Source organism: Protomyctophum bolini (assembly GCF_963924005.1).
Source record: "Protomyctophum bolini genome assembly, chromosome: 2".
NCBI lineage: Eukaryota > Metazoa > Chordata > Actinopteri > Myctophiformes > Myctophidae > Protomyctophum > Protomyctophum bolini.
This window is the reverse complement of record NC_137863.1, coordinates 4295566-4313050: the sequence shown is the minus strand read 5'-3', so window position 1 is coordinate 4313050 and position 17485 is coordinate 4295566. Positions and strand designations below refer to the sequence as shown.

At 40.2% G+C, this 17485-nt stretch overlaps 1 protein-coding gene across 1 annotated transcript in view; it reads right to left on the bottom strand.

Moving 5' to 3' along the window:
• Positions 1 to 9952: 9952 nt before the first annotated feature.
• LOC308326354 (acidic mammalian chitinase-like) overlaps positions 9953 to 17485 on the bottom strand; it is a gene marked incomplete at its 5' end in the record, with an annotated part of 11589 nt that continues 4056 nt past the window's right edge. The window contains 4 exons of the mRNA XM_080779169.1: positions 9953 to 10214; positions 11299 to 11440; positions 14241 to 14360; positions 14963 to 15148. Of these exons, the coding sequence (XP_080635295.1) occupies positions 10000 to 10214; positions 11299 to 11440; positions 14241 to 14360; positions 14963 to 15148 (663 nt within the window). The 3' untranslated portion in view covers positions 9953 to 9999. The remainder of the gene's footprint in view (positions 10215 to 11298; positions 11441 to 14240; positions 14361 to 14962; positions 15149 to 17485) is intronic.

The window sequence follows — 17485 nt, the reverse complement described above, 5'->3', positions numbered from 1 at the left end:
ATTTTGAAAAAAAAAGTTAGCCTCGTTTCTCATCATTTTGGACCGTGGGCTATAGCCCATATCGTACGGCATACTATAGCGCGCCGTTTTTCATCATTTTTGAAGATTTGAAGAAAATGACGAAATGACAAAAACGATGGGTTATAGCCCATGTTTTTTGAAATTTTGGAAAAAAAAGTTAGCCTCGTTTCTCATCATTTTGGACCGTGGGCTATAGCCTATATCGTACGGCATACTATAGCGCGCCGTTTTTCATCATTTTTGAAGATTTGAAGAAAATGACGAAATGACAAAAACGATGGGTTATAGCCCATGTTTTTTGAAATTTTGAAAAAAAAAGTTAGCCTCGTTTCTCATCATTTTGGACCGTGGGCTATAGCCCATATCGTACGGCATACTATAGCGCGCCGTTTTTCATCATTTTTGAAGATTTGAAAAAAATGACGAAATTACAAAAACGATGGGTTATAGCCCATGTTTTTTGAAATTTTGGAAAAAAAAGTTAGCCTCGTTTCTCATCATTTTGGACCGTGGGCTATAGCCCATATCGTACGGCATACTATAGCGCGCCGTTTTTCATCATTTTTGAAGATTTGAAAAAAATGACGATATGACAAAAACGATGGGTTATAGCCCATGTTTTTTGAAATTTTGAAAAAAAAAGTTAGCCTCGTTTCTCATCATTTTGGACCATGGGCTATAGCCCATATCGTACGGCATACTATAGCGCGCCGTTTTTCATCATTTTTGAGGATTTGAAAAAAATGACGAAATGACAAAAACGATGGGTTATAGCCCATGTTTTTTGAAATTTTGAAAAAAAAAGTCAGCCTCGTTTCTCATCATTTTTGACCGTGGGCTATAGCCAATATCGTACGGCATACTATAGCGCGCCGTTTTTCATCATTTTTGAAGATTTGAAGAAAATGACGAAATGACAAAAACGATGGGTTATAGCCCATGTTTTTTGAAATTTTGGAAAAAAAAGTTAGCCTCGTTTCTCATCATTTTGGACCATGGGCTATAGCCCATATCGTACGGCATACTATAGCGCGCCGTTTTTCATAATTTTTGAAGATTTGAAGAAAATGACGAAATGACAAAAACGATGGGTTATAGCCCATGTTTTTTGAAATTTTGAAAAAAAAAGTTAGCCTCGTTTCTCATAATTTTGGACCGTGGGCTATAGCCCATATCGTACGGCATACTATAGCGCGCAGTTTTTCATCATTTTTGAAGATTTGAAAAAAATGACGAAATGACAAAAACGATGGGTTATAGCCCATGTTTTTTGAAATTTTGAAAAAAAAAGTTAGCCTCGTTTCTCATCATTTTGGACCGTGGGCTATAGCCCATATCGTACGGCATACTATAGCGCGCCGTTTTTCATCATTTTTGAAGATTTGAAAAAAATGACGAAATTACAAAAACGATGGGTTATAGCCCATGTTTTTTGAAATTTTGAAAAAAAAAGTTAGCCTCGTTTCTCATCATTTTGGACCGTGGGCTATAGCCCATATCGTACGGCATACTATAGCGCGCCGTTTTTCATCATTTTTGAAGATTTGAAGAAAATGACGAAATGACAAAAACGATGGGTTATAGCCCATGTTTTTTTAAATTTTGGAAAAAAAAGTTAGCCTCGTTTCTCATCATTTTGGACCGTGGGCTATAGCCCATATCGTACGGCATACTATAGCGCGCCATTTTTCATCATTTTTGAAGATTTGAAAAAAATTACGAAATGACAAAAACGATGGGTTATAGCCCATGTTTTTTTAAATTTTGAAAAAAAAAGTTAGCCTCGTTTCTCATCATTTTGGACCGTGGGCTATAGCCCATATCGTACGGCATACTATAGCGCGCCGTTTTTCATCATTTTTGAAGATTTGAAGAAAATGACGAAATGACAAAAACGATGGGTTATAGCCCATGTTTTTTGAAATTTTGGAAAAAAAAGTTAGCCTCGTTTCTCATCATTTTGGACCGTGGGCTATAGCCCATATCGTACGGCATACTATAGCGCGCCGTTTTTCATCATTTTTGAAGATTTGAAAAAAATGACGAAATGACAAAAACGATGGGTTATAGCCCATGTTTTTTGAAATTTTGAAAAAAAAAGTTAGCCTCGTTTCTCATCATTTTGGACCGTGGGCTATAGCCCATATCGTACGGCATACTATAGCGCGCCGTTTTTCATCATTTTTGAAGATTTGAAGAAAATGACGAAATGACAAAAACGATGGGTTATAGCCCATGTTTTTTGAAATTTTGGAAAAAAAAGTTAGCCTCGTTTCTCATCATTTTGGACCGTGGGCTATAGCCTATATCGTACGGCATACTATAGCGCGCCGTTTTTCATCATTTTTGAAGATTTGAAGAAAATGACGAAATGACAAAAACGATGGGTTATAGCCCATGTTTTTTGAAATTTTGAAAAAAAAAGTTAGCCTCGTTTCTCATCATTTTGGACCGTGGGCTATAGCCCATATCGTACGGCATACTATAGCGCGCCGTTTTTCATCATTTTTGAAGATTTGAAAAAAATGACGAAATTACAAAAACGATGGGTTATAGCCCATGTTTTTTGAAATTTTGGAAAAAAAAGTTAGCCTCGTTTCTCATCATTTTGGACCGTGGGCTATAGCCCATATCGTACGGCATACTATAGCGCGCCGTTTTTCATCATTTTTGAAGATTTGAAAAAAATGACGATATGACAAAAACGATGGGTTATAGCCCATGTTTTTTGAAATTTTGAAAAAAAAAGTTAGCCTCGTTTCTCATCATTTTGGACCATGGGCTATAGCCCATATCGTACGGCATACTATAGCGCGCCGTTTTTCATCATTTTTGAGGATTTGAAAAAAATGACGAAATGACAAAAACGATGGGTTATAGCCCATGTTTTTTGAAATTTTGAAAAAAAAAGTTAGCCTCGTTTCTCATCATTTTGGACCGTGGGCTATAGCCAATATCGTACGGCATACTATAGCGCGCCGTTTTTCATCATTTTTGAAGATTTGAAGAAAATGACGAAATGACAAAAACGATGGGTTATAGCCCATGTTTTTTGAAATTTTGGAAAAAAAAGTTAGCCTCGTTTCTCATCATTTTGGACCGTAGGCTATAGCCCATATCGTACGGCATACTATAGCGCGCCGTTTTTCATCATTTTTGAAGATTTAAAAAAAATGACGAAATGACAAAAACGATGGGTTATAGCCCATGTTTTTTGAAATTTTGGAAAAAAAAGTTAGCCTCGTTTCTCATCATTTTGGACCATGGGCTATAGCCCATATCGTACGGCATACTATAGCGCGCCGTTTTTCATAATTTTTGAAGATTTGAAGAAAATGACGAAATGACAAAAACGATGGGTTATAGCCCATGTTTTTTGAAATTTTGAAAAAAAAAGTTAGCCTCGTTTCTCATAATTTTGGACCGTGGGCTATAGCCCATATCGTACGGCATACTATAGCGCGCAGTTTTTCATCATTTTTGAAGATTTGAAAAAAATGACGAAATGACAAAAACGATGGGTTATAGCCCATGTTTTTTGAAATTTTGAAAAAAAAAGTTAGCCTCGTTTCTCATCATTTTGGACCGTGGGCTATAGCCCATATCGTACGGCATACTATAGCGCGCCGTTTTTCATCATTTTTGAAGATTTGAAAAAAATGACGAAATTACAAAAACGATGGGTTATAGCCCATGTTTTTTGAAATTTTGAAAAAAAAAGTTAGCCTCGTTTCTCATCATTTTGGACCGTGGGCTATAGCCCATATCGTACGGCATACTATAGCGCGCCGTTTTTCATCATTTTTGAAGATTTGAAGAAAATGACGAAATGACAAAAACGATGGGTTATAGCCCATGTTTTTTTAAATTTTGGAAAAAAAAGTTAGCCTCGTTTCTCATCATTTTGGACCGTGGGCTATAGCCCATATCGTACGGCATACTATAGCGCGCCATTTTTCATCATTTTTGAAGATTTGAAAAAAATTACGAAATGACAAAAACGATGGGTTATAGCCCATGTTTTTTGTAATTTTGAAAAAAAAAGTTAGCCTCGTTTCTCATCATTTTGGACCGTGGGCTATAGCCCATATCGTACGGCATACTATAGCGCGCCGTTTTTCATCATTTTTGAAGATTTGAAGAAAATGACGAAATGACAAAAACGATGGGTTATAGCCCATGTTTTTTGAAATTTTGGAAAAAAAAGTTAGCCTCGTTTCTCATCATTTTGGACCGTGGGCTATAGCCCATATCGTACGGCATACTATAGCGCGCCGTTTTTCATCATTTTTGAAGATTTGAAGAAAATGACGAAATGACAAAAACGATGGGTTATAGCCCATGTTTTTTGAAATTTTGAAAAAAAAGTTAGCCTCGTTTCTCATCATTTTGGACCGTGGGCTATAGCCCATATCGTACGGCATACTATAGCGCGCCGTTTTTCATCATTTTTGAAGATTTGAAAAAAATGACGAAATGACAAAAACGATAGGTTATAGCCCATGTTTTTTGAAATTTTGAAAAAAAAAGTTAGCCTCGTTTCTGATCATTTTGGACCGTGGGCTATAGCCCATATCGTACGGCATACTATAGCGCGCCGTTTTTCATCATTTTTGAAGATTTGAAGAAAATGACGAAATGACAAAAACGATGGGTTATAGCCCATGTTTTTTGAAATTTTGGAAAAAAAAGTTAGCCTCGTTTCTCATCATTTTGGACCGTGGGCTATAGCCCATATCGTACGGCATACTATAGCGCGCCGTTTTTCATCATTTTTGAAGATTTGAAGAAAATGACGAAATGACAAAAACGATGGGTTATAGCCCATGTTTTTTGAAATTTTGGAAAAAAAAGTTAGCCTCGTTTCTCATCATTTTGGACCGTGGGCTATAGCCCATATCGTACGGCATACTATAGCGCGCCGTTTTTCATCATTTTTGAAGATTTGAAGAAAATGACGAAATGACAAAAACGATGGGTTATAGCCCATGTTTTTTGAAATTTTGAAAAAAAAGTTAGCCTCGTTTCTCATCATTTTGGACCGTGGGCTATAGCCCATATCGTACGGCATACTATAGCGCGCCGTTTTTCATCATTTTTGAAGATTTGAAAAAAATGACGAAATGACAAAAACGATAGGTTATAGCCCATGTTTTTTGAAATTTTGAAAAAAAAAGTTAGCCTCGTTTCTGATCATTTTGGACCGTGGGCTATAGCCCATATCGTACGGCATACTATAGCGCGCCGTTTTTCATCATTTTTGAAGATTTGAAGAAAATGACGAAATGACAAAAACGATGGGTTATAGCCCATGTTTTTTGAAATTTTGGAAAAAAAAGTTAGCCTCGTTTCTCATCATTTTGGACCGTGGGCTATAGCCCATATCGTACGGCATACTATAGCGCGCCGTTTTTCATCATTTTTGAAGATTTGAAAAAAATGACGAAATGACAAAAACGATGGGTTATAGCCCATGTTTTTTGAAAATTTGAAAAAAAAAGTTAGCCTCGTTTCTCATCATTTTGGACCGTGGGCTATAGCCCATATCGTACGGCATACTATAGCGCGCCGTTTTTCATCATTTTTGAAGATTTGAAGAAAATGACGAAATGACAAAAACGATGGGTTATAGCCCATGTTTTTTGAAATTTTGGAAAAAAAAGTTAGCCTCGTTTCTCATCATTTTGGACCGTGGGCTATAGCCTATATCGTACGGCATACTATAGCGCGCCGTTTTTCATCATTTTTGAAGATTTGAAGAAAATGACGAAATGACAAAAACGATGGGTTATAGCCCATGTTTTTTGAAATTTTGAAAAAAAAAGTTAGCCTCGTTTCTCATCATTTTGGACCGTGGGCTATAGCCCATATCGTACGGCATACTATAGCGCGCCGTTTTTCATCATTTTTGAAGATTTGAAAAAAATGACGAAATTACAAAAACGATGGGTTATAGCCCATGTTTTTTGAAATTTTGGAAAAAAAAGTTAGCCTCGTTTCTCATCATTTTGGACCGTGGGCTATAGCCCATATCGTACGGCATACTATAGCGCGCCGTTTTTCATCATTTTTGAAGATTTGAAAAAAATGACGATATGACAAAAACGATGGGTTATAGCCCATGTTTTTTGAAATTTTGAAAAAAAAAGTTAGCCTCGTTTCTCATCATTTTGGACCGTGGGCTATAGCCCATATCGTACGGCATACTATAGCGCGCCGTTTTTCATCATTTTTGAAGATTTGAAAAAAATGACGAAATTACAAAAACGATGGGTTATAGCCCATGTTTTTTGAAATTTTGGAAAAAAAAGTTAGCCTCGTTTCTCATCATTTTGGACCGTGGGCTATAGCCCATATCGTACGGCATACTATAGCGCGCCGTTTTTCATCATTTTTGAAGATTTGAAAAAAATGACGATATGACAAAAACGATGGGTTATAGCCCATGTTTTTTGAAATTTTGAAAAAAAAAGTTAGCCTCGTTTCTCATCATTTTGGACCATGGGCTATAGCCCATATCGTACGGCATACTATAGCGCGCCGTTTTTCATCATTTTTGAGGATTTGAAAAAAATGACGAAATGACAAAAACGATGGGTTATAGCCCATGTTTTTTGAAATTTTGAAAAAAAAAGTTAGCCTCGTTTCTCATCATTTTGGACCGTGGGCTATAGCCAATATCGTACGGCATACTATAGCGCGCCGTTTTTCATCATTTTTGAAGATTTGAAGAAAATGACGAAATGACAAAAACGATGGGTTATAGCCCATGTTTTTTGAAATTTTGGAAAAAAAAGTTAGCCTCGTTTCTCATCATTTTGGACCGTGGGCTATAGCCCATATCGTACGGCATACTATAGCGCGCCGTTTTTCATCATTTTTGAAGATTAAAAAAAAATGACGAAATGACAAAAACGATGGGTTATAGCCCATGTTTTTTGAAATTTTGGAAAAAAAAGTTAGCCTCGTTTCTCATCATTTTGGACCATGGGCTATAGCCCATATCGTACGGCATACTATAGCGCGCCGTTTTTCATAATTTTTGAAGATTTGAAGAAAATGACGAAATGACAAAAACGATGGGTTATAGCCCATGTTTTTTGAAATTTTGAAAAAAAAAGTTAGCCTCGTTTCTCATAATTTTGGACCGTGGGCTATAGCCCATATCGTACGGCATACTATAGCGCGCAGTTTTTCATCATTTTTGAAGATTTGAAAAAAATGACGAAATGACAAAAACGATGGGTTATAGCCCATGTTTTTTGAAATTTTGAAAAAAAAAGTTAGCCTCGTTTCTCATCATTTTGGACCGTGGGCTATAGCCCATATCGTACGGCATACTATAGCGCCCCGTTTTTCATCATTTTTGAAGATTTGAAAAAAATGACGATATGACAAAAACGATGGGTTATAGCCCATGTTTTTTGAAATTTTGAAAAAAAAAGTTAGCCTTGTTTCTCATCATTTTGGACCATGGGCTATAGCCCATATCGTACGGCATACTATAGCGCGCCGTTTTTCATCATTTTTGAGGATTTGAAAAAAATGACGAAATGACAAAAACGATGGGTTATAGCCCATGTTTTTTGAAATTTTGAAAAAAAAAGTTAGCCTCGTTTCTCATCATTTTGGACCGTGGGCTATAGCCAATATCGTACGGCATACTATAGCGCGCCGTTTTTCATCATTTTTGAAGATTTAAAAAAAATGACGAAATGACAAAAACGATGGGTTATAGCCCATGTTTTTTGAAATTTTGGAAAAAAAAGTTAGCCTCGTTTCTCATCATTTTGGACCATGGGCTATAGCCCATATCGTACGGCATACTATAGCGCGCCGTTTTTCATAATTTTTGAAGATTTGAAGAAAATTACGAAATGACAAAAACGATGGGTTATAGCCCATGTTTTTTGAAATTTTGAAAAAAAAAGTTAGCCTCGTTTCTCATCATTTTGGACCGTGGGCTATAGCCCATATCGTACGGCATACTATAGCGCGCAGTTTTTCATCATTTTTGAAGATTTGAAAAAAATGACGAAATGACAAAAACGATGGGTTATAGCCCATGTTTTTTGAAATTTTGAAAAAAAAAGTTAGCCTCGTTTCTCATCATTTTGGACCGTGGGCTATAGCCCATATCGTACGGCATACTATAGCGCGCCGTTTTTCATCATTTTTGAAGATTTGAAAAAAATGACGAAATGACAAAAACGATGGGTTATAGCCCATGTTTTTTTAAATTTTGAAAAAAAAAGTTAGCCTCGTTTCTCATCATTTTGGACCGTGGGCTATAGCCCATATCGTACGGCATACTATAGCGCGCCGTTTTTCATCATTTTTGAAGATTTGAAGAAAATGACGAAATGACAAAAACGATGGGTTATAGCCCATGTTTTTTGAAATTTTGGAAAAAAAAGTTAGCCTCGTTTCTCATCATTTTGGACCGTGGGCTATAGCCCATATCGTACGGCATACTATAGCGCGCCGTTTTTCATCATTTTATAAGATTTGAAGAAAATGACGAAATGACAAAAACGATGGGTTATAGCCCATGTTTTTTGAAATTTTGAAAAAAAAAGTTAGCCTCGTTTCTCATCATTTTGGACCGTGGGCTATAGCCCATATCGTACGGCATACTATAGCGCGCAGTTTTTCATCATTTTTGAAGATTTGAAAAAAATGACGAAATGACAAAAACGATGGGTTATAGCCCATGTTTTTTGAAATTTTGAAAAAAGAAGTTAGCCTCGTTTCTCATCATTTTGGACCATGGGCTAGAGCCCATATCGTACGGCATACTATAGCGCGCCGTTTTTCATCATTTTTGAGGATTTGAAAAAAATGAAAAATCCGCAATTTCCGCAATTTAATTAGTATTAGAACTGGCCTCTGGTATACTGCACGGACCACCATAATACTACAAGTCCCACAATGCACTGCGAGTGCATTGTCACGTATTGAGGGCCATGCCGTCTTCTCTTCACTATTGATCAGCAGTGAAAGTATATCACTTGTGGTCAACCTTCAGCTACACCCCTCTCCCCAAAAATGGCCCGTGTGTTGAAACACAGTCCGCCTCTCCCAATTTCTTTATTTTGGCCCACTGTGTATTTGAGTTTGACATCCCTGTAATGTACAATGAATGGCACACCCTGATTGGCATGCCCATACCGTATGATGGATTGGATTTCATTGGAATTCAACACTTTCAGTTCAGGTGGAGACTAGAGACATGACGTGAGCGACAACTGGATGTGAGAAAGGCCAAAAGACCAGAGAAATAACTTTATAAAGCTAGGCTACAGTTGATTTGAAAGACACCGTTTATTTTTATTTCCACCTGTGATTGCTATAAAGGACTTGTTATGGAGCAGGTGGTTCTCACATGCAGCCATATAGCAGCTTGTAGATTTTCTTTATTTTTTTTTAAAATACTGAAAATCTTTGAATATACATGCAGTATATTATGCCTGTCCCCGTCTTGAGTTAAAAAGGGAACATATTTGAACTCAAATCTTTGTTTCTATGGGCGTCCCTGGTCCGAAATATTTTGAGATGGGGGGGGGGGGGGGGGGGGTCCGCGACAAGTTTGAGAACCACTGATTATATCACAACATAAAGTCTTTAGGAAAACGGATTTAGACAAGACTTTTTTGTACGGCCCTCGGGTCTAACTTAACCCATTCTGAACGGGAACCCATTTTGGTTTTAGCATCATATTATGCTTTAGCTATTGAAAAATAGCAGATCTACAAGCTCATAGCGCGCCACCGAGTGGCGCGCTACGAGCTTGTAGGTCTGCTATTTTTGAAAAATCGAAAGAACGACTGACATTTTTAGAATCTGATCTCAGGTCAGAATGGGTTCATCAGACCAATGTGTGTGTCCAGTGGAAACCTCGTATGAATCTGATCTCAGGTCAGAATGGGTTAAAGAACAACCAGAGCCAAAGTGGAACCACCACGAGGGACCTCCTTCTCAAGGCCAGTTGCAGCAGCTGCAGCCGGCGTCGAACACGAGGGTCCCGGGACACTGCATCACGATGGCCTTGCCGTCGTTACAGTTGAGGTAGTGGCTCTTGCTGCTGGGATCCGGCAAGATGGAGCCGTCACCCCTCCCAGCACACGGTCCAGATCCCGGGGGCGGCGGGGCCTGGGTGACCGGGGGCAGGGCATGTGTGCGAGGTGTGCAGACTGCGTGAGAGAGAGAGAGAGAGAGAGAGAGCGTTTAGAGAGGACGTGTGTCAAAAGATGGAACTCTAGATGGAGTATACACACTAGCAGTGTTGTTTTCGTCGACTGATACTATGACGGAAAATGTTCGTCGACTACCTTTTTTCACTGACGAAAACTACATAAAAACGAAATAAAAAACGAAGCCATGATGGCTAAAACTAAGACTAAATACACTGTCGATTTTAGTCTAGAAAAACTAGACTAAAATGTTGGGACTAGTGGACAAGATATCCAGTATAAGTCATTTTGCACTTGTTTGCACGCTGAAAATAGCAGATCTACAAGCTCACAACGCGTCACGCTGCGACGCGTTGTGAGTCTCGCGATCGAGAAAGGCCGTCATAGGCAGACCTGTTGTCACCTGTATCCCGAGAGAAGACCGACTATGCGCCCACTGTACAGAAAATGAAGTGGAAACCGAGCTACACTTCCTAACCATCTGTCCATTGTACCAAGACATCAGAGACACATACTTCCCACAGATTACAACCACACACAGAGATTTTGAAAACATGACCAATGACAAAAAACTCCCATATCTGCAAGTACAACAATGTGCAAACACAGCAGCAAGATTTGTGAGTTGCTGTGATAGGAGAAGGATATCAGATGGAACACAACCACCCTAAAGACTCATCATTGTGTATATTCCTGCACTATACCTGCATCATATAAATTGATCTATTGAAGATTCTGACTTTCAAATGTATCATTTTTGTTTTGATTGTATTGCTGTATTGTTCTTTCTGCTTTGGCAATGTAAACGTATGTTTTCTCATGCCAATAAAGCCCTTTGAATTGAATTGAATTGAGTGCCATTATTTTTGTATATTTTCCAATTTCCAGTTTACGAGGTGACATCAATTCACCCATTCACACACCGATGGCAGTAGAAACCATGCAAGGCAAGCCACCAACCAGCACATCAGGAGCAATTAGGGGTTCAGAGTCTTGCTCAAGGACACTTCGACACTAACTCTGGGGGAGCCCACAGGGTTCGAACAGGCAACCTTGCGGTTACAGTGTGAGAGTGCATGTCTACCTGCACCGGCTCCATGCAGGCCAGTCTTGAGGGTGCTGATCAGAGGGTATTTTCCCTCGCCACAGAAGGTGCCGCTGAAGTCGTCCATGGCCAAAGTCCAGACAAAAGCTCCACCAAAACCGCTCTTCTTAATCCAGTCAGTCTGCAGACAGAGGTTTAACAAGGTTTATTACAATTATTACATGGCTTGGTTTGAATGCTTGATTCTGATTGGTCAATCGCTGAATTCAGCGGTGAGTTATGTGTTGATAACGGACCGCTCCGCTGCCTAATCAAACCCTCTGAGCACCAGCTGCGCGGCTCCGCCCCGCATGATTTACTGTTTCCAACGTGACAGCCATGTGTAAACACACACACACACACACACACACACACAGTATTGTGACAAACAATGTAATTTACAGCTAAACATTGCTCTCAAAAATGTTTTTGAAAACATCTGAGCGAGAAACAGACGAAGCAGTACCCCGGAAATGGATTCGATGTGATCAACTCACTTCCTTGTTTTCCGACGCAGCCAGCGCGAACTTATGGAATACTTTTTTGTTGTTGTGTTTTGGGTCAATGTATTAATTTACGTTAGGTAGCCATGTAATAAGCGGGATAATAATATCATGGCTAGCTGGTCATTGTCGGGAGATAATTCACCGACTGGGTGAGTTTAACCTTCGCCTCGGTGGTTAAACTCCCTGTCGGTGAATTATCTCCCGACAAAATGACCATGCACCGTCCTATAGCCCAGGGGTCGGCAACCTTTTTGACATGCGTGTGCCAATGCCATGTTTTCATTTTCTTGATAATCAGTGTGCCGTATCAACATAAAGTTGAATTATGTCACCACATAAAAATGTAATATTTATTTCCATCTGATTGTGATTGTCCATAGGCTGTACATAACCTTTTTATGTGGTCTATTTTCTTGCACATACAGTACAGTAGACTCAGAGCCCAGAGTTTGAGTGAATGTAGATTTATGTGCACGGTGTAAATCATATATATATTATATAGATGTGAGGGGGACTACATTTCACAGACGAAACTTTTTTGAATACGTCTTAATATTAAAATAAAAGATCTCTCTCACACACTTATGTCAGTGTGCCAGTGACCACCCTCCCCTGTGCCAATGTTGGCACCCGTGCCTGAGACTGCCTACCCCTGCTAGTATAGCCAGATATTATCCCTTTACACAAAGCACAGGCATGCAAACAGGCCCAAGGTGAAAAAGGTGACAGTGTGCGGGGCCAACGCTGTGCCGCGGGCAAAACCGCGGCGCAAATCTTTTAAGCGTTTATCGGTACTAAACCCACTTTGGGGGGGGGGGGGGGGTGTCATGGGGGACAGTATATACTACACTGTACTAGCCCTCCTCCCGGCCTGTGTGTCTGTGTGTTAGGCTGTGCAACAGTGACACTTGGTGGTGAACAAATGCTATAACGCTATGTTTCGTGCTCGGACACAGCCAGGGACCCAGGGACACAGCCAGGGACAGACCCAGTGACACAGGGGCAGCCAGGGACAGACCCAATGACACAGTGACACAGCCAGGGACAGACCCAGTGACACAGGCACACAGCCAGGAACAGACCCAGTGACACAGGGACACAGGGACACCGCCAGGGACACAGGGACCCAGCCAGGGACAGACACAGGGACACATACTGTAGCTGTCTATAGTGTGGTTGAGTGGCTGCACCACTCAAAAATGACAGATGATTATTTACTAAATCAGTACAAATCTAGTCAGTATTGAGCAAGATGTTAACATTCATGTCCTGATAGTCATAGAACAATTAATTTACTCCAACAGGAGCACTAGCCCCTCGAGGAGCACTAGCCCCTCCTATATTCAGTAGATTTGTGTCCTAAATGCCATTGACAATGAATGAATTGTCATATATCGGCTATTTTTGTCCTACACAATCCTACACATTCATTGTCACAAAAATGACAATGAATGGATGATGTATGATGATGAGTCGGCAAAAAGGGTAAATCCGCCGAGTGTTCTTGTTACCATGATGATAAGGGTCACTTCACACAGGTGTGATTTAAAGAAAGAAACTGGTCCAGCACTCACACTCCCATCTCAAAATCCCTTACAGTTACACTCTTCACATCATGTAAAATAGAAAATTATATTCACTGGCAAAATAATGAATTATAATACAAATAAAATGTTTTGGGATGGTTTAGTCAACAGGGTCAGTTTACTTCATTATTTTAGCCTTAGTCAATTTAAGACATGTAGAGTAACATCCTCTCCTTATTCAACAGTTGAGCTGCATGTTTTCGTTTTTAATATATCCATTTAGTATAAGCCCTGGCACGCACGCACGCACGCACGCACACACACCCACACACACACGCGCGCGCGCGTGCTTTATTTATTTACTCATACGCATGCATGCACACACACGAGCACACAGACAGACACACACACACACACACACAGCGAGAGAAACTGACGCCGGCGCGTCCACACCACAGACAGTATAACGCAAAGTGCTAACGTTGCTAATGCTAACTGTAGCAGCTAAACTAATGGATCGACTGGCGAGTCACAGACAGTGTGTCAAAATTCATGCCGAGTCCACACAAACAGGTTTTTTTTCCGCGGAGCGACCAGCGGCTGCGCACATCATGCCGCCCAGATGCAAGCAGAAATATCGCTCAGAATCATTAGTGACTCACGAGAGTAGTCTGTCAGATAATTCTCCGGGCAGCGAGCTCGGGCTTCACAGACCCCCTCACCCCCCCCAAACATTTTTTTAACGGATTTGCATGAATCACACAGGTCCTATATTTGGGATAAAAACGGCGATTTTCGCCGAAAAGCTACACTTTTGCATGTCTGAAAGCAGGCCTATATTATAACACAGTAGAAAAAAAAAAACAGCTACAAATCTGGACAAACATGTCAAAAAGCTATAATTGTGCACCTTGATCTGGAAGCTCTTGACGTTGTCGTATCCGACCCAGACCGTGCCGTTGTAGGCGTACGGCACCTCCTGTGGGGCGTTCCAGACCTCGGTGCCTCCTTGCTTCAGGAAGTCACAGATCTGAATGAATGAAGGTGTACATTATAGATTTAGGTTCAACGCAGCGGTGGAAAAAGTACTCAAATGTTTTACTTAAGTAAAAGTATAATTTAAATACTGCCATGTAAATGTGGAAGTCCTGTATTCAAAAAGTACTCGGGTAAAAGTACACAAAAGTGTCGGCATCAAAATGTACTTCATGTACTCAAAAATCTATTGACAATATTTTCTATTCTATTTTCAAATGGCCGAATGTTTGGGTGTAGCTGAGGTCGCAAAAGCACAAACGGCACACAAAGTGAAGTAATGTTGGCTATATGCACTATAGTCTTCATTAATTGGTTTATTAACCCATTCTGAACGGGAACCTATTTTGGTGCTAGCATCATGTTATGCTTTAGCTATTGAAAAATAGCAGATCTACAAGCTCATAGCGCGCCACCGAGTGGCGCGCTACGAGCTTGTAGGTCTGCTATTTTTAGAAAAATCGAAGAACGACTGACATTTTTAGAATCTGATCTCAGGTCAGAATGGGTTAATAAGACCAGTGTGTGTCCCAGTGGAAACCTCGTATGAATCTGATCTCAGGTCAGAATGGGTTAATATGGAGCGGCAACCCATACCTCAAAGTAGGCCAAGAACCCGATCATACGCGTGTAGGGTCCGGCGGGTGCCGGTCCACGCTCTGGGCCACCCACAGCTGTGTCGGAGGAATCAGCGAGGAGGAAGGTGTGGCCGTAGGTGCCGAAACCAGCCAGCAGCTTCTCGGCCGGGGCGCCCATGGTCCTCCAGTAGTTCATAGTCCAGTTCTATAGGATATATATGGAGGACATAAGGAAACACTGTGGCGTCGTCATCAACAGCCTTTATTTACAGCGGTGGCTTTCAACCCTTTTTTCATGTGACCACCGCGCTCTGACTTTAGGGGCTGTATTTTGCGTGTCTTAAGTACCAGGTCTTATTCCCTAACTTGAGTAAACTAAAGACCTGGAGGTCGTGATCAATGCTCTTTGGCCACTCAGTATAGCCAAATGGCATTGATCACGCCTCCAGGTCTTTAGTTTTTACTCAAGTTAGGGAATAAGACCTGTTACTTAACCCATTCTGAACGGGAACCCATGTTGGTGTTAGCATCATGTTATGCTTTAGCTATTGAAAAATAGCAGATCTACAAGCTCGTAGCGCGCCACCGAGTGGCGCGCTACGAGCTTGTAGATCTGCTATTTTTTTTAAATCGAAGAACGACTGACATTTTTAGAATCTGATCTCAGGTCAGAATGGGTTCATCAGACCAGTGTGTGTCCAGTGGAAACCTCGTATGAATCTGATCTCAGGTCAGAATGGGTTAAGACACGCAAAATACAGCCCTATAGGTGCGTTACCCGTTCAAATGGTAAATGGTGGCATTTATATAGCGCCTTTATCTAAGGCGCATTACATAGATTGTGCATCAATTCACCCATTCACACAAACATTCATTCATACACCGATGGCAGCGGAAACCATGCAAGGCACCAACCAGGACATCAGGAGCAATTAGGGGTTCAGTCAGTGTCTTGCTCAAGGACACTTCGACACTCTGGGGGGAGCCCACAGGGTTCGAACTGGCAACCTTGCGGTTACCATCCTTCCAGCCACTCTACCGCTGAGCCACCGCTATGTTCAAAATATATGAAATAAATAACGGTAGTGGGTCGCACAAACACCAAGACTGCAGTTCAAAACATTTATTAAAGGAGAATTCCATGCTAGAATGCTTTCTTACCTTTCTTTGTAGTTGTTACGTCCCCACCAAAGAGGTCCAGGTGTTTTTTTGTGCAAAGACTCCTTTTTGGCTATTTCCCCTAGCATAAGCCCTCAATGAATTGCATTGAATGGAATGGGAATTGAATGGGGCTATGGGGTGTTGTGCTAATTTGCTTATTTCCATCGAAATAAGTAGTAAAGTGTGCCGCTTGGGATATTATTTACATTATGAAGAGAGGATATATACAAAAAATATATAATTTTGAGCGATGGAAATAAGTGAATTAGCACAACACCCCATAGCCCCATTCAATTCCCATTCAATTCAATGCAATTCATTGAGGGCTTATGGTAGGGGAAATAGCCAATAAGGAGCTTTTGCACAAAATAACACCTGGACCTCTTTGGTGGGGACGTAACAACTACAAAGAAAGGTAAGAAAGCCTTTTAGTATGGAATTCTCCTTTAACATCTTTTTGAACAGGGGACAAACGTTTCGGCTATAATCCAGCCTTCATCAGTGGTTTTCAACCCTTTGCATAATTATATCAAGGCCCATTATTTATTGGGTATCTGAGCCACGGACCACCATTTGACGACATTTAGCCTCGCAGACCCAAAACTATATTATATTAAAGGGACACTTCACCCTTTTTGCAAAAAAATATATGTTAATGAAGTTTAGAAGCTTTAGATCACTTTCCTGGGGGTATTTATGTGTGTACTATGTGGTTTTAGATATTTTAGATTGTAGCAGTGAGCCTGTTGTCTCTGATGTCATGGACACTGGTCTCACTACCTTCCTGGACTACAATTCCCATAATGATTTGGTGCACTGCTCCTCCTTGTGGATAGGGGGGAGAGCTGTCTTACTGAGGCCCAATCCCAAATGGCTCCCTTGCTGACTCAATGAGCCCTCACTGACTTAGCTGCGCGTTCACGTGAAGTCTGTGAGGGCTTGAGGGGTGTCCCATTTGAAATCGGTAAGTCAGTGAGGGCTCAGCCCCGCCCCTTTATGTGCCCTTTGCCAAAGTCAGCATCGATGCTGACTTTGGGCTGACTTTAGCAAAGAAATTACCCACAGTTCATAGCGTTACCAGGGGAATGAGGGGGATCCTCCAAACGTCAATCATTTAAATATGCAAATTAGTTATGTATCGCGATTAGAATGTCAACAAACACAATAGTGCTTTCTCACTGTTCTTAAAAGGAGACGGAATGGAAGGATATAGGCTATATATTTAATAACAATAATAATAATAAGGGAAACATGATGAGAAATGACTAATGAGCAAAGTAAAATAATATGGAAATGAAATGTATAATGAATATTATTATATATGAATATTACAACCCATATCACACAGGAAAGTGTATTTATGAAACTAATAATAATAAAA